Source organism: Amblyomma americanum, chromosome 10 (assembly GCF_052857255.1).
Source record: "Amblyomma americanum isolate KBUSLIRL-KWMA chromosome 10, ASM5285725v1, whole genome shotgun sequence".
Lineage (NCBI taxonomy): Eukaryota > Metazoa > Arthropoda > Arachnida > Ixodida > Ixodidae > Amblyomma > Amblyomma americanum.
The window spans coordinates 62,536,690-62,558,818 of record NC_135506.1 but is presented as its reverse complement, the minus strand read 5'-3'; the positions used below and the strand labels follow the sequence as shown (position 1 = coordinate 62,558,818).

General features: G+C 47.0%; 1 protein-coding gene and 1 non-coding gene across 2 annotated transcripts in view; one reads left to right on the top strand and one right to left on the bottom strand.

The window, feature by feature from the left end:
* LOC144107910 (UPAR/Ly6 domain-containing protein bou-like) overlaps window positions 1-16,314 on the bottom strand; it is a 47,528-nt gene extending 31,214 nt beyond the window's left edge. The window contains exon 1 of the mRNA XM_077641140.1: window positions 16,052-16,314. Coding sequence (XP_077497266.1) covers window positions 16,052-16,112 — 61 coding nt within the window. The 5' untranslated portion in view covers window positions 16,113-16,314. The remainder of the gene's footprint in view (window positions 1-16,051) is intronic.
* Window positions 936-1,007, top strand: TRNAS-ACU (transfer RNA serine (anticodon ACU)). Its single transcript has one exon. It is a non-coding gene; the product is annotated as a tRNA-Ser (tRNA).
* Window positions 16,315-22,129: the final 5,815 nt, after the last annotated feature.

Below are 22,129 nucleotides of genomic sequence, written 5' to 3'. Positions count from 1 at the left end.
GGCTGCCACGACTTACAGGCCCAACAAGCCTTAGTCGGGCGCGCCCGGGCGGCGGCAACCGCCACTGGGGTCCCATACTAGGGACCTCCACCTAGTGCTTGTACGGATCGGTCCCTTACGGGCTGATCCAAACATACCTCCTATTCATCCGTAATAAATGTTTTCACCACCACCACCACCACGAGACGAGCGGGAGGCGCTGCCGTCGCGCGAGTTGCGATGCTTGTTAGGAGTGGAAAGGGGGACACAGCGCGCGCATTTATCTCTCTTCTGAGTGGACGGTCGCTGCGCTGTGTGTGTGTGGGGGTGAGTGAGTGGGAGAGAAAGGAGGAGGAGTGCTCGCCCTCTTTAGAGGGTGTTGGCTGTTGGGCATGTCGCGAGGGTTAGGCTTTCCATTCTGAGCAGTTTGACACTTTGAAGGCATTTTTCCCATTTTTTTAATGTCTTTAGTTAATCAATCAGTTACAATTATTGCATTAACTTGTCATCGCCTATCACACACCAGTCAATAATCAATCACTAGAACCACGAATTGCCATGATATGACTTTTCTTACGCAGCCCCTGACAATTTCTGACATGCCGACAGCTTTTCGACCAAACGACCTGTATAAGCTATCGCGTAAAAGCTGCGTAGCTGCAGCCGTGAAGATTAACCGAGAAAACGGTGAAGGTGAACAAGAAAATGACGCAACAGGACGGAGTCAGGGAAACTAGGCCAGGAGACCGGAAACGACTTCCTGATAGCGGCGGGGGACTGAAATATGCGCGGGTGCAAAGGAGCGATGAAGGAACCACTGCATGAACACCGATGAACGTTTCAAAATCGCAGCTCTGTTCAGAGAGACCGTGGAGTCGGTCACTGAAGATGAGAAACGCCAGGTGCAGCGGAACAAGGTAGGGCGAAATCTCGTGATGGAAAACTGGTGTTGCCCCGCCGCGGTGGCTCAGTGGTTAGAGCGCTCGACTACTGATCCGGAGTTCCCGGGTTCGAACCCGACCGCGGCGGCTGCGTTTTTATGGAGGAAAAACGCTAAGGCGCCCGTGTGTTGTGCGATGTCAGTGCACGTTAAAGATCCCCAGGTGGTCGAAATTATTCCGGAGCCCTGCACTACGGCACCTCTCTCTTCCTTTCTTCTTTCACTCCCTCCTTTACCCTTCCCTTACGGCGCAGTTCAGGTGTCCAACGATATATGACAGATACTGCGCCATTTCCTTTCCCCAAAAAAAACCAATTATTATTATTAAAACTGGTGTTACAGCGAAGCTGTATACCTCTACTCTCCAACGAAATTTTCGTGTCGTCGTAAGCAAAATCGTGTCGTCGTGAGCAAAAAACGCCAGGCTAAAAATTCACTGCTACTCTGAGTGGAAAACTACCCAACAGTGCAAAAAATATATAAGAATTGGGGGAAAATATAAAAATCTTTAAAATTTTAAAATAGTAAATAAAATATGCAAAAATGAGAAAAATCTTAAAATATGCAAAAATCAGCAAATTTAAAAAATATGCAGAAATGAGAAAAATTTAAAAAAAATATGCAAAATGAAAAAGAAAACATAAGAACAGCAAATATGCAAAAAATTTGACAGTAAAAAATGAATCAGAAAGGGTAAAAAAAACCACAAAACAAGCATGAAATCCACATGATGGGTGATAAGGCGCGTGTGAACAACGGGAACGCCGTCTGACACCTGAACTGCTCCATAAGGGAAGGAATAAAGGAGGGAGTGGAAGAAGGAAGGAAGAAATGCTTAGTGGAGGACTCCGGAATAATTTTCGTTCTCGTGGAGATCTTTAAAGGGACTCTAATAAAGTTGTAGTATGGCTGGGGTGCTAAAGCACCCTCCTTCACGAGTACTGTCTGGCAAGAAATTTTCTAATGCGCTTTCTAGAAGCTGATTTATCTGTAGTCAAAATTTGAATTGCAGCGTCTTCGCGCTTTTCTCTCCTCTCGTCATTTTTTGCACATTGGAAGGTCGGTGCTCCTCCGCCGGCCCTACTTCCGGGGGAGAGCTTCCTGACCCGCCGGAGCTACGCGGCCTTGGTAGCCGCCTAACGTCTGAATGAATTAACCAATAGTCACCTCTCAATATGTATACGTAGATGCGAGCGACGGAGGAAGGTGCGAGCATGAAAAACTCGCCGTGAAGGGCTCGTCAACTTTTGCGCGTGATTGTGGGTTCCCTGCTGCGTGTAGAAGCATATTATTCGGCTCAGGTGCTCATGACAACACAATGCAGTGATTAAGCGAAATGATGTGCTTTCCTCGGAAGGTGTTTCAAAGCCAATTTAACGTGCACTGACATCGCACAGCACACGGGCGCCTTTTGCGTTTCGCCTCCATTGAAACGCGGCCGCCGCGGTGTCGTATCAGGAGGGGGGTGGGGTGCGGGAGATGGTTAGTGCGGTTGCGAGCTAGATTGTGGGCTGCCTCATTCATGCTGCAACTCACACATGACATTTTCGACCCGCTTCTGCCTGGTCACACAAAGGCAGTCTTAGCTTTGGATCTCTCCAAAGCTTTTGATCGCATCGAACCTCAGGCGATCATGACTGCCCTATCTCCATTGAATGTGGGTGCGCGCACGTACGCCTACATTCAAGCATTCCTCACTAACCGCACGGCTGAGATACATTTTGGACCTTTCTCTTCCCCCTCCTACACGCTCTTCCCCCTCCTACACGGGTTCGAACCCGGGAACTCCGGATCAGTAGCCGAGCGCTACTCGGCTACTGATCCGGAGTTCCCGGGTTCGAACCCGACCGCGGCGGCTGCGTTTTTATGGAGGAAAAACGCTAAGGCGCCCGTGTGCTGTGCGATGTCAGTGCACGTTAAAGATCCCCAGGTGGTCGAAATTATTCCGGAGCCCTCCACTACGGCCCCTCCTTCTTCCTTTCTTCTTTCAGTCCCTTCCTTATCCCTTCCCTTACGGCGCGGTTCAGGTCTCCCTCGGAATCAGAATACCGGCCAACGACCCAACCCTCCTCCCCATTCCTCTATCCCTTCACCGAGAGCTGGTCATCAAGCCACTGCCAAAAAATATGCACCCCTCCCACCATGAGCAGCGCCGCAGAGCCCGTGCGAAGGCACCCCACCGAGTGTACGGCTCCGAGCCGGACGCCATATGGGTGGACGCTGCCTGCACGGGTGACGAAGCAACAGCAGCCGTGGTGGACTCCTCTTCATCCGCCCTCCTCACACTGCCTCTCCCCCCTGACACCACCCCAGATGTCACCGCAATTGCCATCACCCGCACGGAAGCCCAGTACATTTTAACAGACTCTAAAACTGCAATTCTAAATTTTGCACGAGGTCGAGTCCACGTTCCTGCTTTTGGCATACTGGGCTCGCCCGATGCACCCCCACCCCGCCATGTAGAGCTTATATGGGTGCCTGCGCACTCCGGGAATCCCGGAAACGAGGCCGCCAACCTTTTAGCCCGACGTTCTTTAAACCGGGTTCACGTGGCCTCGGATCGGGGATTCGCGAGGGAGCCAATGCACTCGTTCAGCGAGATGACGCAGGCCTACAGAGCCTCGCGCCAGCTCTACCCCCCGCCCCACCCCTCCCTAGATAATAAACACGCAACACTCTGGCGCAAACTACAGACACACACACTCCCCTCACCCCTGACCCTAGCCCACTATCACCCCTCCTTCCCCCACTCCTGCCTGCACCTTGTGCCCAGAACCATTCGCCTCTTCCCTCCACATCCTCTCGCTCTGCCCGGCGGACCCTCCCCCGCGCGGCCTAGAGGACCTCAAGACCTGGGAGGACTGGGAGACCCTACTGCGCTCGGAGGACCCAGCCGTGCAGACAATCGCCACCGGCCGGGCTGCCAGTGTTATGGACCTTAGGGACATAAACACTTGAGTGCAGTGGGGTCGTGCGGAGACCCAGGGGCGTGCCCCGACTTCCTCTCCAACAATAAAGTTTCTCTCTCTCTCTCATTTCCCTCAACAAAACACGTTGTGGGGCTAGTTGGTGAGGCATATTTTCTGGAAGTTCTTTATAGCTCTACAAAACACAAGGACACAGGAAGTACACAGGACGGGCGCCCGTCCAGCGTACTTCTTTTTGTGTCCTTGTGTTTTGTAGCGCTATAAAGAACTTCCAGAAAATATGCCTCATTTCCCTCCAGGCTTGCGGGGGGCGGGGGTCTACGTTATCCTATATTTGAGCTTCATGTCGCGAAGTACTTTGGCAACTCGTTGTGGAGCTTCTGCCTGCTGTAAAGTTCCTGCAGCCCAGCATTGTCGTTACGTTTGCTTGCTATAGTGATCGCCACAGTTTCTGCCGTTTCCTGGACATCCTTTTGAAACGATGCCCACGTATGATTGGTTTGTTTTTGGAATCTACCACTGCTACGCAGCACCAGCAAAACGCGGCGTAAATCTGTGGGCCGAATTCTCTGTAGACGGGATCGCGGTGCAGCTGCAGTGTGTGACGTCTATGTCATTATGTTGTTGTTGCGACTGCAGGAGGAATGAAAAGGAAAGTGCACGGGCCTGCCCACTGGCTGAAGCAGAGCCACAACTGCTGCCAGGTGCAGACAGTAGGAGAGTTAAAAGACGCGAGAAGGTTCAAACACAAGACGCGAATCGCAACAACCCCGTCATCTGAAACTACGACTACGGTTTAGCAACAGACACCCCTACCCGCCGCGGTGGCTCAGTGTTTAGGGCGCTCGGCTACTGATCCGGAGTTCTCGGGTTCGAACCCGGCCGCGGCGGCCGCGTTTCGATGCAGGCCAAACGCAAAGGCGCCCCGGTGCTGTGCGATGTCAGCGCACGTTAAAGATCCCGAGGTGGTCGAAGTTTTTCCGTAGCCCTCCACTACGGGACCTATTTCTCTCTCTATTCTTTCACTCCCACCTTCCTCCCTTTCCTTTACGCGCGGTTCAGGTGTCGGCCGATATGTGACAGATACTGCGCCATTTCCTTTATAACAATAACAATAATACATTGGTTTTTGGGGAAAGGAAACGGCGCAGTATCCGTCTCACATAGCGGCGGACACCTGAACCGCGCCGTCAGAAAAGGGATAAAGGAGGGCCTGAAAGAAGAAAGAGGTGCCGTAGTGGAGGGCTCCGGAATAATTTCGATCACCTGGGTATCTTTAACGTGCACTGGCATAGCACAGCAGACGGGCGCCTTAGCGTTTCGCCTCCATCGAAACGCAGCCACCGCGGTCGGATTCCCAATTTCATTTTTTTTTTTCAGATACCCCCGGTGACAAGAAGCCCTCGCCACATTGGTGAGATTTCGTACATCCCAGCCCCGTAGGGCCAGGAAGCCAACCCCTATGTCGTGAAACCAGTCTTATGTCGTGAAAACCGCCAACACTTTTATACCAAAAATGTGAAACGAACGTCTTAACTAGCCGACGAAGCACCATAAGAGGCGGAAACAAACACTTCCGCGCGCTACCGCTCCCTCTTAGACTATAGTTAGCGGCGCCGCCGCAGCGTGGTGTATTTTCCTCACCGCGAAAGCGGTTGTAAGGATGCTTAATTGCTTGCCAACTTAATATGAACCGCAACCATTCGCTAGAAATACGCGAATTAATCTACATCAAATGCGCTAGAAAATTACCGTTCGTAAAAGCAACTGTCGCTAAGGCCATAAATAGCAGGATACACTTCACATAATTTTTAAAAATAGGCTTTCTGAGTCAGAAGATAGCTTTTTTCAGCATAGCACCGTCAGCGGTGTAGTACATTAGAATACTTATAATACGTGCTACCAGGCTCGTTAACTAATATTGAATAGTTAACTCTAACTATCACCGTTAGGCTCCTTAATTATTGAAAGGCATTTAGCCCAAGGTAGGTAATATCAATATCAGTTTTTAGAATTTCGAAAACGCGGTCACCCTCGGCGCTCTGGGCCAAAAAAATTTTGTCTACATCACGCTAAATCTAATGCGCTTTCGAGATGTTTGCAGGCGAAGCAACCTCTCCAGTGCACGTAACTAGTCCAAATAGCAAAAATTTGTTGGGCCACAGTGCCGAAGGTGACCGCGTTTTCGAAATTCTAAAAACTGATATGGATATTATTTACCTTGGGCTACATGCCTTTCAATAATTAAGGAGCCTAACAGTGATAGTTAAAAAGTTCATTATTCGATATTAATTAACCAGGCTGCTAGTTAGCACGTCTGAGCTGTATTCTGATGTACTACACCGCTGACAATGCTACGCCGAAAAAAGCGCTCTTCGTTCAAGATCCGCAGGTGGTCGAAATTAATCCGGAGCCTTCCACTACGGCACCTCTTTCTTCCTTTCTTCTTTCACTCCCTCCTTTATCTCTTCCCTTACGGCGCGGTTCAGGTGTCCAACGATATATGAAACAGATGCTGCGCCATTTCCTTTCCACAAGAACCAATTATTATTATTATTACTAACTCAAAAAGCCTATTTTTTTAAATATGTAAAGTCTTAGGTAAAAATGGCTGTGGTTTAGCTCTGGTTAAAAATGGAGTGACGCGATAGCTACATCTGGCCGAGTGGAACTCGCTCAGTCGAATAGCAAAGTCAGTCTTCCGCCGCTCTGTTTCACTGGGCGTTCCTCCCTCATCTTCCCTGGACGCGGATTCACTCTGTACACCCTCTCCACTCTTCCCCCACTAGGCTTCGCCGTGCAGCCGGTAGCTGCCACAGTGGCCACGGCGCCGCCACGCTGAAGGCTCGAAATGCTAGCGTAATGGAAGCGCGCGGCGCGCACACCAGCTGCGTGCTCTGAGGTCACTCCGCGCATGCGCACAACTGACGAGGCGGGCGGCGTCTGCTCCGCCGTCGGCGCGCGGCGTGCACACCAGCTGCGGGCTATGACGTCACTCCGCGCATGCGCACAGCTGGCGGAGCGGTGGTGCCACGGCTCAGCGCGCAGTCACGCTGTTCTCGCGAAGTGGCTGGCGTAGTGTAGCTATCGCTACAAACACAGTTCCTATTCAGATTTTGCTTCCTTATGGCAGTTGTATGGGGGTGCGCTGCAGACAGGATGCGCCGCAGAACGATCAGGTTCCGCAGCATTCTGCGCGGCATGAAAGCTTTGGGCTGCCCAAACCCGGCATCGGCTAGGGAGCGTAGGGTGCCACTAAATAACGATGCACTACCGAAACGATAGAGTTCACTACCCACCCCCTGACAAAAATCTTATCTCTTCCATAAAAAACTAGAGCGGGCAACATATGGAGACAACTCTAGACAGGTACTCTACCCAGCTAATATAAATGGTCTGTCGTTTATCCCGGATCGTATTCTCTAATATGCAGGATCTGTGGCCATTCCAAGGCCGATATAGTTCATATATTACACGAATGCCCTGAGTACCTGGCTCCCATGGGCCTCTCTAAGCAAGCAGAGTGGGAGGATGCGGTGACAAGCCCGGACGCTCAAACCAAAAAGAGGGCCATGCATCGGGAATTCGCAGAACGCCACTCCACGGATCCTCAAGGTCAAGAAGAGAAGACTCACGTCCAACATTATGGGAAAAAAATTTTCAATACTGGAAAACTGTTGAGTACTGGTATGAAAATATTGAAGGCAATGGTCCATTCTTCCGATATGCAGCAAAAATCCTTCCTTTATAGTGTTTCCATCGCTCGCATCCAGCAAGTATATAAGACAGCTATAGAACACCAATGGGGAACGCTTTTGGCGATTGCAAAAACGTTAATATAAAAAAATCAAGCCTTCCGACGGCAGATCGGAGTATATATTGATTCTTATAGTGAAATATTGAAATATATGAAAAAAATGTGCCCCGCCGCGGTGGCTCAGTGCATGGTTAGGGCGCTCGACTACTGATCCGGAGTTCCCGGGTTCGAACACGACCGCGGCGGCTGCGTTTTTATGGAGGAAAAACGCTAAGGCGCCCGTGTGCTGTGCGATGTCAGTGCACGTTAAAGATCCCCAGGTGGTCGAAATTATTCCGGAGCCCTCCACTACGGCACCTCTTTCTTCCTTTCCTCTTTCACTCCCTCCTTTATCCCTTCCCTTACGGCGCGGTTCAGGTGTCCAACGATATATGAGACAGATACTGCGCCATTTCCTTTCCCCCAAAAATCAATTATTATTATTATTATTATTATTATTATTATGAAAAAAATGTGCTCATACACTCTTCCGGGTTAATAATAATAATTGGTTTTTGGGGAAAGGAAATAGCGCAGTATCTGTCTCATATATCGTTGGACACCTGAACCGCGGCGTAAGGGAAGGGATAAAGGAGGGAGCGAAAGAAGAAAGAAAGAAAGAAAGAGGTGTCCGTAGTGGAGGGCTCCGGCATAATTTCGACCACCTGGGGATCTTTAACGTGCACTGACATCGCACAGCACACGGGCGCCTTAGCGTTTTTCCTCCATAAAAACGCAGCCGCCGCGGTTGGGGTCGAACCCGGGTACTCCGGATCAGTAGTCGAGCGCCCTAACCACTGAGCCACCGCGGCGGGTACTCTTCCGGGTTCAAAAATGCTTTTGCACATAATTTTGGGCATGTTACACCCCTTCTCTAAATCTGATAGTTAACTTATCGTTAACGAAATAAAGTTCGATCATCATCATCATCGCGCTTGTTTTTCCCTCTGTATTTTTAGTGAATTATTTTGCTGTAATTTCGGCTCCCTCGCTAATGTGTGGCAATTGAGTTTAGCGTTAGCACCTTCAGCTGTCTTGTGCGTTGGGGTTCGTTAAAGCACGCATGTCGACCCGCAGCGGATAAGAGCAGATCGGGTTAGCTTAAAATATATTAAACTATGGCGCACTTTGTCGAATGATTTAGAGTAATCAAGGAAAATGCAGCCAGTTTCTGATGCGCGATGAAGAATATGGTGAACCTTTTTAGTCAAGCAGGCAAGTTGAGCGACGCACGAAAACGACTTTCGAAAACCATTCTGCGCGGATGTAAAAAACGAATTAGACTGGAAAAATTTAAAAAGTTCTGTAAAATTACATGTTCTAACAGGATTCATTTCACCTGCGCTCAGGACCAGCGTACTGTCGTATTTTGCAGTCGGCAGCCAAATTTAGGAACACGTGACGTTAGAGCGAAAGAATTGCCAGGCAACCACCAAATATCCTGCTTATCTTAGTGCCAGCTATGTACCATAACCCTAGCACAACCGACGATGACGGCGATGGTCTGTCAGCTAACTTCGTAACAATGAGGCATATATACAGGGTGTCTCGCCTGAGACATCTATGTTCAAGAACAGACTTTTTAATGCAGAAAGCACTCTTTTTGTTATAGCATTGTCAGCGATGTAGAGTGCATCAGAATAGATGTTCTAAAAGCAGGCTGGGTTAACTAATATTATCTGTTTAACTATTACTGCGATATTGGTGGCTTTGTGTCAAGTAAAATAAATAAATAAAAAATCATACAAATGTTGCCGCCACCGAGATTTCGCGGCGGCGCGGACAGATCAGCTTCGCCGGCCATGCTCAAGAGCACCATAGGCTATCGCCACAGTTTTTTCTTAACTGCGTGGCAATCAATTCCGCTGAGCCACCAAAATCTTTACGTACACGCGTACTATTCCGCGATACAGACACACATTCTCAGGTCTTCGTACACTGCACTCCAGCAGCACATCAAAATTGCAGATGACAAGACATACGCATCGAAAATCGGCAACCATTCAGGCGGCCGGTCCTGCGCAGCACAAACCCCCCGCACCAAGGCGCACTGTTCACTGAACCGACTTCAATGAACGAGGCAGTTCTGCGTGTAGATCCATCATGCGGCCCTTCCACGGGCTAAGAAAGTCCAATCAGCATTAACAGATCGTACGGAATCCCGGGGTTTTTCAAGGCAGGCAAGAACTTTATAGTGTAAGGCGATATCTCGATGTCTTTTTGATTGATCGTTGAAGTATGTCCCATAAAAACACTGCATCACGGCGCCACACAAAGCAGTGATCGATGATCTCTGGTTGGCCGCACAGGCGACAGCTCACGACCATGGCACAAAAGTTTCTTTGGCGCGAAGCCAGGCCCTGACGGGTATCTATAGGATCGAAGTGTGGAGTTTAAAAAGGCCTGCTGGGCTGCAGCGATAGCCTAGGATTTTGCAGCTGATCCTAGGCTACGAAATCCTAGTCTATCCCTGCAGTCGAGCGCGCCTCGTGTTGTTGTTGCCTCAAAAGCGATGGCACATGACCACGGTGGGAGATTGGCCAGGGTTTGGTGCAGATCCAAACAAGATAAAGTTCATCGAGGTTTATCTCAAGCGGCTCATAAATATAAATAAGTAATCTGTGAAAAAAACAAATTTTGAGATATTCTGAGAAAATCGGAATGAATATCGAAGAAACAAAGGGGTGAGGGTCCTCTTAATCAACTTCCATCTGCGGCACGAAGACATATACAGAGCTGTTCTCTTTCTTCATCGCCGTCGTTATCGTTCATGCAATTCTGTTTTCGCACGTTTATATAATTTACGCAAAAATTCTCTGTAATTTTTTTTGTGTTCGGTCTGTGACAGATTATATTATAGCAGCAGCACAATCGCGAGCCATACGTATTCAAACACATGTCGCTTGTCCGTGGTCACAGCTGAAATGTCTGTCCTGGACTACGACTACACGTATACAGTCAACGTGGTTTCGTTAGAGCCAAGCTGCGCAGTTCTGACAGTCTGGCACATGATACATGGTCACAGACAACGGTCATAACTTAAGCAATGATTAAGCGAATGAATTTATGCAGGCTACTTCTGTTTTAGTCTCAAGCCGAAACGGTGGGTACTCGTGGAGAAAACCACTTGCAAGGCACATTATAGCCCTGAAACTTGTACGTCGGATACTTGCATTTATGCTCCCCTGCACACGCATTACGTGTGCTCTGTTCTCGGATGTACTATTTATGACAGCTCACAGTGCATGGACCGGCTCTGAAGCTTGGGCCATGCAATGGTATCGCATTAGAAAATAAGAGACGCTCCTTCTCGGATACCATATTGCCCGGCCGAAATTGAGCTTCTCCGGGTGCCTTGTTATGAAACTAGGTCTTAGCCATTCTGTATCTGAAAACAGCTGTGCTGACTATGTGCTCAGCCTTAAAGTCAGATAATACGCACGTGTGCCTTTGTTGAAGCGTAACAAATGGGTCCATGGGGCCAAGGGGTCTACCATGGGAAGGACTGACCGGGTTCACAGTGAAGCACAGTGGTATAAAAAAAGGCAGCGATTACGCTTAACATTTAAAGCAACACGGACGACGATCAAGAAACGTAGGAGCAACAGCTTGTGTTTCTTCGCCGTCATTGTTTTATCGCGCTGCTTAAAATTTTATGATGAGCAACCGACGTACCCAAAGCTATATCCTTATTAACTTGATTACACTTACACAAGAAACGAAGTCTAAACAAGCAGTTCAAGGTGGACTCCCTTGCCAAAAGAAAGGAAGTGTAAACAAGGTCATTTCAATGTGAACTTCCTTTTGTGAAAAAAAGGAAGTATAAACAAATTCAGTTTAAAGTGAACTTCCTTTTATAAAATGATAGTAAGTAAAAACAAAGTCACGGCCCGAAAGACGCGGGTTCAATCCCGGCCGCGGCAGTCGAATTTCGATGGAGGCGAAATTATATAGGCCCGTGTGCTGTGCGATGTCAGTGCACGTAAAAGAACCCCAGGTGGTCGAAATTTCCGGAGCCCTTCACTACGGCGTCCCTCATAGCCTGAGTCGCTTTGGGACGTTAAACCCCCATAAACCAATCCAAAAACAGTCAGTTGAAAGTGAACTTCGTTTAGTCAGAAAAAAGGAAAAGTCTGTATGAAGTCTCATCAGGAAACAGCAAGGAAAAACAAATAAAGGCAAAATTCATTCGCATAAGGGTTCGCCGGTATCATCTCTCAGGTGGTACTGGAGGCGGCCGCGTGGCGGCGACACCATACGTTGCGATCTTCGCAACTTTCTCGTACGGCCTATGCCAAATACAACATGAACTGGTGGGCGAGTTGGTCACACATGCTTCTCGTAAACCAGCGCAACGGCTCGAAGCCAATCAGCGCTGTGTTTTGTCCCTTCCTTGTTTGGCTTCGAGCCGTTGTGCACTTTTACAAGAATCATGTCAAAGTGTCCGAGCGCAACAATCAAACGCCACGCTTAAAATTTGCTGCTGCGGAAGACATCGCGAACAGATCTTGGAACCTCGATGACTATCTGCTGGCCCACGTGACGGACGATGTGTTGGTGCACTTGCGAGTTGCGACTGGCCTAGTCTTGTGGTAAAAAATTTGGCTCCGTGCTGCTGTGGATTAGTTCTCGTAAGCGAAAGCTAACTATAGTTTTCCCAATGTTGTTGTGTTGTTACGCGGCACGGAATGCGCTGTTCACGAGCAGAAAAGCAGCGACCTCAGTTTTGTCCTGTTAAACGAACGAAGAAAGCGGGCGAAAAGTATAGTGTGTGCAAGCCATGCAAAGAGCAAAGTGGCAGTCGGTAAGTTCGGACAGAGCCTACGGAGAGCGCTTTATTAGACGTTTTTAGCATACCGCAGACGTACTAGCGGAGACGTACACCGGTTTACCGTACTCCTCTTACTTACTTTTTCCTGCTCATTACTTTCTCTATTTTGGCTTCTGTTTTATTTTTTCGCGATAATCCCCCCCCCCCCACGTCATCATTTGTTTCCACCCCCCCCCCCCGAAAAAAAAATTCATGCTTGCGTCCTGTTTTGAATGTGCACCAAGCGGACTAGGAAGCCCTGTTCCTGTTTTTTGTCAACTATTCGGCAGAGTATCACTACAGAACTCGCGAAGTCACGACGAGGATTCTACAAAAACGGGGAAAAAAAAGAAAAATTACGACAGAACCATTAGCTACAGGCATTCAGAAACAACATTACTATGGTTAGAGAACATTATAAGAGCTCTCAGATGCGTTTTATGCAATTGTATAGCCTTTCCACAGCCCAAGCATTTTTTGGCGATAGCTGCATAGATGCGATAATAAATAATTCTTGAATATCTGTCAATTGCAACTTACATTTCCCTCCCTCTGCTCAAGAAAGATAAGGTTTTTCGAAGCAACGTACACAAGGGAAAGAAACGAAAAACTACTAATGAAACTTTAATCTCCTCATTCATCAAGGTCCAGCTAGTAGGAAATAAGTTTCCTTCATTTCTGCTCATCACCGTACTTAAAGCCGCTAACTTGCGTGAAGAATTCGCAGCAGAGGCGGCATTTTGTTATCTTTCCCTGTTCTTTTTCTTCGTGTTCCCTTTTCCGTTGGTCAAGCCCGCGGCTTTTATGACGGTGTCGGCGAGCAACATTTAAGACATTTGTTTTTCCTTGATGTGCGAAAATGCCGCAGAGGCCACTGCAACACGCGCCCCAATAAAACAACACCACACACTGCGTTCGCACGGGTTCTGCTCGCATTTCAGCGCAGATCGGTGCACAAGACAGGACTGACATCATCTCCGCTGTGTTGCTTGTATGTGCTTTCTGCGATTATTTACAGCATTACCTTATGTACTTCCAAGGTCGCAACGTGGAGACGAGAGTCCTGCTATATAGCTTCTCTCAAGGGGGCAGGGATGCAACGTGGCTCTCTGTGCGGCGTCTTTTAACACCCGCGGGAGTACTACCCAAGGGAGCCCCCCCCCCCCCCCCCCCCCGTTTTTCCAAAATACCCTCAAGACGCTGATCTGGATTTGATAAGCTGGAGACACCTGATGGGTGCTTATCCGACAGGTGACAGCGGACTGCCAGCGCAGCAGAACTGTGCCACAAGTGGTCGGCCACAAGTGATGGATTTTTATGGCGCAAGACCACCTGCGGCCAACATCTTGTAAAAATGGTCTGTAGACTGTCTATAGACTTCTCATAGACTATTGGCTTCCTATATTTACTTTTGTCTAATCATATACTCTGTAGACTGGCTATAGATATATTCGACTAAAAGTGTACGGCCATAAATATGCACTCTAAACAAAAGGAGTAAAAAGGGAGTAAAACTGTCCTCTAGCGAACACCCTTTTCGCTAGAAGACAGTTTACACCCTTTTTACTCCCATGTAAGTGTATTTGTGTTTAGAGTGAAGATTGTCTCTTGACTGTCTGTAGGATTTGTATTTCCTATATACTAAGCTGTAGTATAGAAAGTCTATAGACCTTATAGACAAAAGTCTATAGACAGTCTATAAACTGTCTAAATAAATTTTTGTAAGGGAGGTGCGCCATGGCAAAAGGTGTTTTCGTCCACACAATGAGGAGTCGGAGACCCGTTTCCCAAGCATTTCACCGTAAAGAAGCCGAGCACCAACGAGCATGCATCGGTGGGTTATACGGAGGCACGGATCGACCCCCCCCCCCACCCCCCCACCCCCCCGCGCCTCCCGCATGCGAGGCGGATGCGGTCGACCTTATTATCTAAGCGCAATAACCACGGCGGTGCATTTGCCGGAGGAACTACGAAGACGCGCCCCAGCTAAGCCTCACCTTACCTCACAACAACCTCGACCTCTCGCACCCCACTTCTTCGATCGACAAAAACACTGCCTTTGCGCAGAAGGCGAGCGTGGGAGTTTGGCGTTACGACACCCGACGGTGCCGCACCCGGTTAGCCCCGAGCCCCCCGAGTAAAGCATTTCACACAGGTATATCTGCAAGAAAAGGTAAGATAAATATTTAAACTGCCTTGGGAACAATTCTGACAAGCTACTTGCAAACCTTACAGGCGCTGCGCGCATATTTCAGGGTGCGGCATGAACACTCCTGAAATCCTCGTAAACAAGACGCAATAAAAATGTTATGAAATCAGGAAAATCTCGCCTATGAGACAATGTCGAGCCAGACGCGCAAAATGACGCAGAAAGTCGTCTTTATCACATGAACAACTATGCGTTTTTCGGTAGCTGTAATATTTCCCAGGCGAGTCTGCGTTTTAATTAGCCTTTTTTTGTCTCGCAATCATGGTCACTTTAAAGTGCCTAAAATGTGCCGATTTGTTTGCATAACGTCTTCTCATGACAAGAATGAGCCAGAAAAAGTGTAACTGTGACCCTGAAAGCAGCGTTGGGTGTGCGCAAAATACCAGAAGCTGCAAAATTTTTCATCTGGGAGTGTGATTTTTTTTTCTGTACAGTCTTGACATGTCCCTATAAAAATATAAAATATGAAAAATTCCCGCAACTTGATAATAAATTAGCGCCTGCAGAAGATAAACTTTGGAATCACGTTTTTCGCTGGCAGAATTAAAGGGCAGAAAACGACTGCAGTCGATACGCGATAAAACGGTATGCTTGAGAACATCCAAAATTTACTCAATTTTTGTCTGCTTTTCTGGGGTCTGCTCACGATTTTGGCGGCGTAATCTGACATGCATTGGCGATCCGTGTTGGTGATCCGCTCTGGTCTCTTGGCGTCGCAGCAGGTGATTCGTAGAACGTCGCAAAATTTAATGCCCGATATATGGCAAATCTGTCAGAAATAAGGTGCCGTCGTATGCACAAACGCAGAAGAGACTCTGTGCAAACTGGCTGCACAGTGTTTCCTCTAGTGGTGTGAGCTCCCTTTGAACAACTTTACAGACGCGTAATTGACAGAGGTTACGTAAAAAAAGAAATTAAAGTTCTCGTGCAAATTAGTGCAAAATTAAACGTTGGATGTCTGTCCAGGGACTGTTGCACATACTTCGGCCGCAGCAGCAAAATATACCAACAGACAACTACGCACTCTTACAGGTGAGCGATATACGTGTGACATAAATAGCAGCGTTCAGTTTCGTCGTTAACGGAAGGGGTCGCAGACCGTTGATTGTAGTACTAACCACAGAGATACAGAAGTTTGAACGGATAATGAAATGAATGTTATTAAACTAACAAACAACCGACATGCATTATGAAACTATTGAAGCCATTTGTTGCCAGCGACGCACGTTTGCAGTGCAGGGACCACACCAAGTTTGCATGGACCACACGAAAAAAGTTCCATATGCCTGCAAATACGGCAAGGGCCTTCTCGTGCCAATGAAGCCTCTCTGATTACAGACCTTGAATATATCCATAACGCAGAAAGCGCGAAACGAGAACCGCAGCTTACCTTGGCGCGCACAGAAGGCTATGATCGCCAGCGATGTGAACACATCGATCGAGTGGGCCATCGGAGCAGACGGTTGTCGTCGGTGCCCAAACACCGAGTCCGGGCGCTTGAAGTGTGTTCTCCAGGTCCTCAAAACTTTCACATTTCCTTTCGCGAAGCCATGCAACTGTCGATCCTGCCGCTGCAGCCGACGCAGGCGGCGACGACGAATCTGCGGGACGCCGCCATGTTGATCTTTTCCCCCTTTCCTATTTACCCTTCCGCTCCTTGTTTCGTCTTCGCGGTGTGTGTTTTGGAAGAGGAGTCCCTACGCTTGCGAGAGTCGGGACACTCGTTGTTCGCGGAGTCCCTACGCTAGCAGACGTCGTCGACTGGAGGAAGGATTGCGGAACCACAGGTCGATGCTAGGGTATGGACTCTGCGCTCTCCGCGAGCGCCGGTCTAGAACTTGAGAAATTGTGAGATCAGTGCGGCACCCGCATTTGAGGAATGCGTAAGCATTTTCTGAAACTCTAGCGTTGCACTCTTTCGCTTCTTTTTCATTTAATTAGCTCTAAATAATGAATTGTCACACCACATGACGTCACGCCATATTTTTTTTTCTTTCCAGACGTCGATGTAACCATCCACACTCTTGACGGCCACTGTGACTCGTGACCCCGGACGCCATTTTGCCCACTTAATTGGCTCTAATTAATTACCTAATTGCCCAACATGCACCATATGATTTTCCCTGCGAGATTTCTTGATGCACTATCTAATGCAGCCACTCTTTTTCTTATAACAAAATTCGTCCGAACATTATCGTGATGACAAGCTCGTGATGACAAGCTCGTGATGACACGAAACCCTAAACTTAGGCATGCAGTGCTTACGCATTAATAAACTGCGGAAATACCCGCGCTTATCGCTTTACGCCGGGCATTAAGTGTGACATGCAGTGGTGCGGAAGTTCTCTGGTCACGTGCAGAGGGAGAGCGAAAAAAAAAAGCGAGGCGCTCTTCTGAGCAGGTAAACGAGGTCTCGCTTTTCAGGGACCAGAAGTGGTGTGCACTTTACGGTGCTTCGACTAAATTGCATCGCAGCGCCTTGGCTTCGGTGTTTTCGACTAACAGGAAAACGACGGATCGAGATCGAGAGACTGGAATTGGCGGCGGATAAAAATAGTCTCCCTTTCTGCCTTTTGGATGCCAGGCGGGGCCGTGACGTGATGGTATACGATGTGGTTTAGCGGAAGATTGCGTGGTATAAATAGGGCCCTTTGTTTTCACGTTTCATTTTTTTCTGAATTTGGGGCGTAACAATGAGACAGTTTCCGAGCTCAAGTTCGGGTATAAATGGGGTTATTCAGCAAAATATACTATAATTCGGACTTTACCGGGTCATATTTTGTACCAGAAGCCAATTTATTACCCACAAAGGAGTAAGCCGAGCTAGTTGGTACATTCTTTGCATGGAAAGAGCGCAGCAGACGGGACCAAGAAAGGAACAAACACACACAGCGCCTGTGTGTGTGTCTTCCTTTCTTGCTCCCGTCTGCTGCGCTTTTTCCGTACAAACAATTAATTACATGCGCTCGTTTTTGGTACGTGGACATAAAATTTTATATTTTTGCACGTCCTTTTGTAAACAATGTTTAAATGACTGGTTGCGCTGCAAAACTTTTACAAAATCAGATAGTTCTTCATTTCTCATATATTTCCATTATTTCGCCGCGTACATTGTCATCTGTTGCTACGCAAAAACGTCCGACTTCGTGCAAGGCCTGCCTGCGCCTGCATACACTGGGAAAACATTCATTTATGTCACGGCGATCATTTTGAACGCAGGAGAGCCTTGGAGCAGGACCTCTTTAGCTTGGGTAGCGCTTGGTACAATAAAGCCTGGACGCCTGGTCGGTATTCGTGTTTTGGAGGAAGAACGCTAAGGCGCCCGTGTGCTGTGCGATGTCAGTGCACGTTAAAGATCCCCAGGTGGTCGAAATTATTCAGGAGCCCTCCACTACGGCACCTCTCTCTCTTCATTTCTTCTTTCACTCCCTCCTTTATCCCTTCCCTTACGGCGCGGTTCAGGTGTCCAACGATATATGAGACAGATACCGCGCCATTTCCTTGCCCCAAAAACCAATTATTATTATCTTCCAAAACGTATTGTTCGAACTTGGCCTCAAATTATGTGCCGTCACAAATAAAAAAAAACATTAAAATATGTCTAACGATATTTTGACTGAAAACACTTCTTGGGGAAAAGGACAAGATGTGCGCTAATTTACGTGCAGTGTCTTCAGCTAGTAACAATAGAAGGCTTTTCTTTTTTTTTCGGTAGGATTGGTGCACGATTTTACGCGATAGCATACACAACTCGCTCGGTCGAAAAGCCGTCGGCGTAGTAGTAGTCGACACCGCGTGTCGGAAATATTTAATCGGAGGCTGCGTAAAAGAAATCGTGTCATGGTAATTTGTGCTACTAGTGACTGATGATTGATTGGTGCGTGGCAGGCGATGACGAGTTAATGAAATCATTGTAATTAATTGACTAATTATATAAATGCAAAAAGGGGTCTCAAAGGTGTCAAAATGCTCAGAATGAAAAGCCAATGCTTGATGATGCTAGTTAAGAAAATTTAGTCTGTAATTGATCAGTTAACTGAAACAATTGAAAAGAATGAAAACTGCGTTCAAAGGTGTCAAACTACTCAGAATGGAAATTATAACCCACTACGCTATCGCGTCATAACTTTAGGGCGGAGCTTAAGTGTCCTGTCCAATTTTTTAACAAATCTGCTCGGGAGGTGCAAGAATTGGTTAAAATCGAGTTTTACCCGAAAACAAAGCGCCCTATAGGTACACACAACTGTTGTTCTTGGCAGGAAGACTTTAATGTCTGCGTCTACGATATATGCTCTCTTCCGTTGCGCTGTATAAAGAGAGCATTCCCAAGCAGCACAAGTAATTGGCCCAACATTGGAACTTTATTGGCAAAGTTGGCCCTACAAAGGTCCAGGATGGGACCATCCTGTTGCAATATTGGGCAGATGACCTGTGCTGCTTGGGTTAAGTGCACAAGTGGGCTTGTCTGGGAGTGCTTGTGCTCGTAGTTAGGTGCGTGGCCATCTGTCCGCAGTTTTCCACTGCAAGACGAAAAGGTGCACCTCTACAGGTAAGCTTCAGCCATGCCACTTACATTCGGTGGCTTCAATAACATCCCTTCTATAATCATGTTACCTTTGTGTGCCTCGATACATACTGAGCAATGTGGAAGTGGAGAAGGATGGCGAGAGGGTGTGGTACAAGAGTGGTTCTAACGTCTCCACCTCGGAAGAAGAAGAAAAGAGGAATTATTCACTCCATGTTCGGTTCATGTAAAAAAATCGCTTTTCACGAGCTCTTTTCATTGATTTGCGTTCAATTCAGGGTTTTCTATATAGCTAGGTGTTGCGAGTAACACCTGTTTCACCTTCCCTTGTTGGATTTGCTCGGCTTATCCGCGGTCATCTCTGGACTATAGGCCGGCTGCTGTGTGACACCTTTTGGCCTTTCTTCACAGCGCAACTAGACCGTATACTTTCCGGTTTTAACCGAAACACACCGATGAGGATCCGCCTGTAAACAAATGATGGAATCGGCTAAAACCGAAAAGCACCAGTCTCTGGACACTGTTGAGGCTAGCTAACGACCATTTTCGCCGATCAACTTTCTTCACTCCTTTCCATTCCGTAGCTCGGAAATAGTGAGGAGGCTCTGATAAGAGTATTGCCTATTTGTTAAAAGGGCTCTGAAGCACCTTCCAAAGGGAGGACAACAACTTGCTCAATCACTGCATTGTGTTCTCATTAATTCCTGAGCCAAATAGTACACTTCTACACGCAGCAGAAAACCCACAATCACGCGTCAAAGTTGGCGAGCCCTTCCCGGCGACTTTTTCATGCTCGCACCCTCCTCCGTCCCCCACATCTGCGTAGACAAGGTGAGAGGTGGCCATTGGTTAGATTCTTTCAGACGTCAGGCAGCTACCGTGGCCGCAGCCAACAAGCCGCTTAGCTCCGGCTGGTCGGGAAGCTCCGCCTCCAGAGCGGGGTTGGCGAAGGAGCGCCTACCTTCCAGAGTGCAAAAAGTGATGAGAGGAGGGGAAAGGCGCCAAGACGCTGAAATTCAAATTTTGACTACGGATAAATTGGCTTCTACAAAGCGCATTAAAAATTTATTGCAGGACTGTATTCGTGAAGCGGCGTGCTTTAACATCCCAGCCATACCGCAACTTTATTAGAGCCCTTTTCAGAGCCCCTTTAAACTCACGTCGGCAAGGCTTCGTTTCCTCTTTGAAAGAGTGCAGTGGCATATATGTCTATATATATATATATATATATATATATATATATATATATATATATATATATATATATATATATATATATATATATATATATATATATATATATATATATATATATATATAATTCAAAGTTGAAAACGCTTCATTTAGCCATAGGTTTATTTTGAGTCGATGTTTCGGACAGAGCCTGTCCTTTCTCAAGACTGGGAAAGGACAGGCTCTGTCCGAAACGTCGACTCAAAATAAATCTATGGCTAAATGAAGCGTTTTCAACTTTGAATTTTTGCCTCTAGCAACCAAATACGTTTATCTTTCTCTCTCTCTCTCTCTCTCTCTCTCTCTATATATATATATATATATATATATATATATATATATATATATATATATATATATATATAAATGAAATGAGGGGCCCGTTTGACAAATTTATGAAGGGAGCTAACAGTCACCGAAACCAAGGTGCATAGAGGAACGTTAATTTTTTTTTTTATGTGTTATGCTTATCAGTGGGATAATAATACTTGGATTAATAAATAGCTTAAAGAAAATTACTTATAAAGCAGCAGAAAAAACAACCATGCCGCCGGTGGGATCCGAACCCACGACCTCCGAATATCGCGTCCGGTGCTCTTACCGGTTTTAACTTAAATACCCACGAGAGCAGCAGATTGGACAGCCGTCGCCGTAGCTCAGTTGGTAAGAGCACCGGACGCGATATTCGGAGGTCGTGGGTTCGGATCCCACCGGCGGCATGGTTGTTTTTTCTGCTGCTTTATAAGTAATTTTCTTTAAGCTATTTATTAATCCAAGTATTATTATCCCACTGATAAGCATAACACATAAAAAAAAAAATTAACGTTCCTCTATGCACCTTGGTTTCGGTGACTGTTAGCTCCCTTCATAAATATATATATATATATATATATATATATATATATATATATATATATATATATATATATATATATATATATATATATATGCAGAGGCAGCCAGCCGCATTGATTGCAGCAAAATTATTTTGTCATCAGTAGCGAATTTGTTGGTTAGGTGTTTGCCAACATTCCTTTTCATATACGGTGAAGATAGCCCGAATGCGGTATAGTTCACGGGAAAAAAGGATTATCCTTATCGGTGGAGAGTCACTGTCACGAAGAGCTGTCAAGAAGTACGGCGTACTTTCAGATCTCTATAATTTATAGGTCTTGAACAGAATAGGCTCTCAACAGCGCCATGATGGTTTTCTATCAGTTTCTCGCCGATGTTGCAAAGCATTCGAGCATAATTATGCCTTTTGTCACAAGCACTGACTTCTTCAAAGACGGGAGCCAGAAGTTCAAAGCACTGGTCTAAACTACAGAATGTTCTGAAAAACTTCTCAGAATGGCCTTTTTAAGGCAAACATGCCTCACTATACGAGGTTGTCATGATGTGTTAATCGGAGAACATCGCGTACGAGATGTGTCCCCTCATTTGTGTGAAACACTTGTTGCCCTGATAAAGTTGAACCAGGCACCATTAGCAGGCCTCTGAAGCATGAACAGCCTATAGTGAACTTCGTATGACGAAAGCAGGGTGTAGCTTGCAGCACTTTAACAGCCTTCAACAAGATTCTCAGACGAGTTGTCTAAGAACATCCAGCGAAAAATCCACAATGATGTAATGGGGCAAGAACGTGGGCTCGTTAATTGTTCTTTCCAAGCGGTTCCCTGCACAATGACCACACACTACGACTTGCAGTTT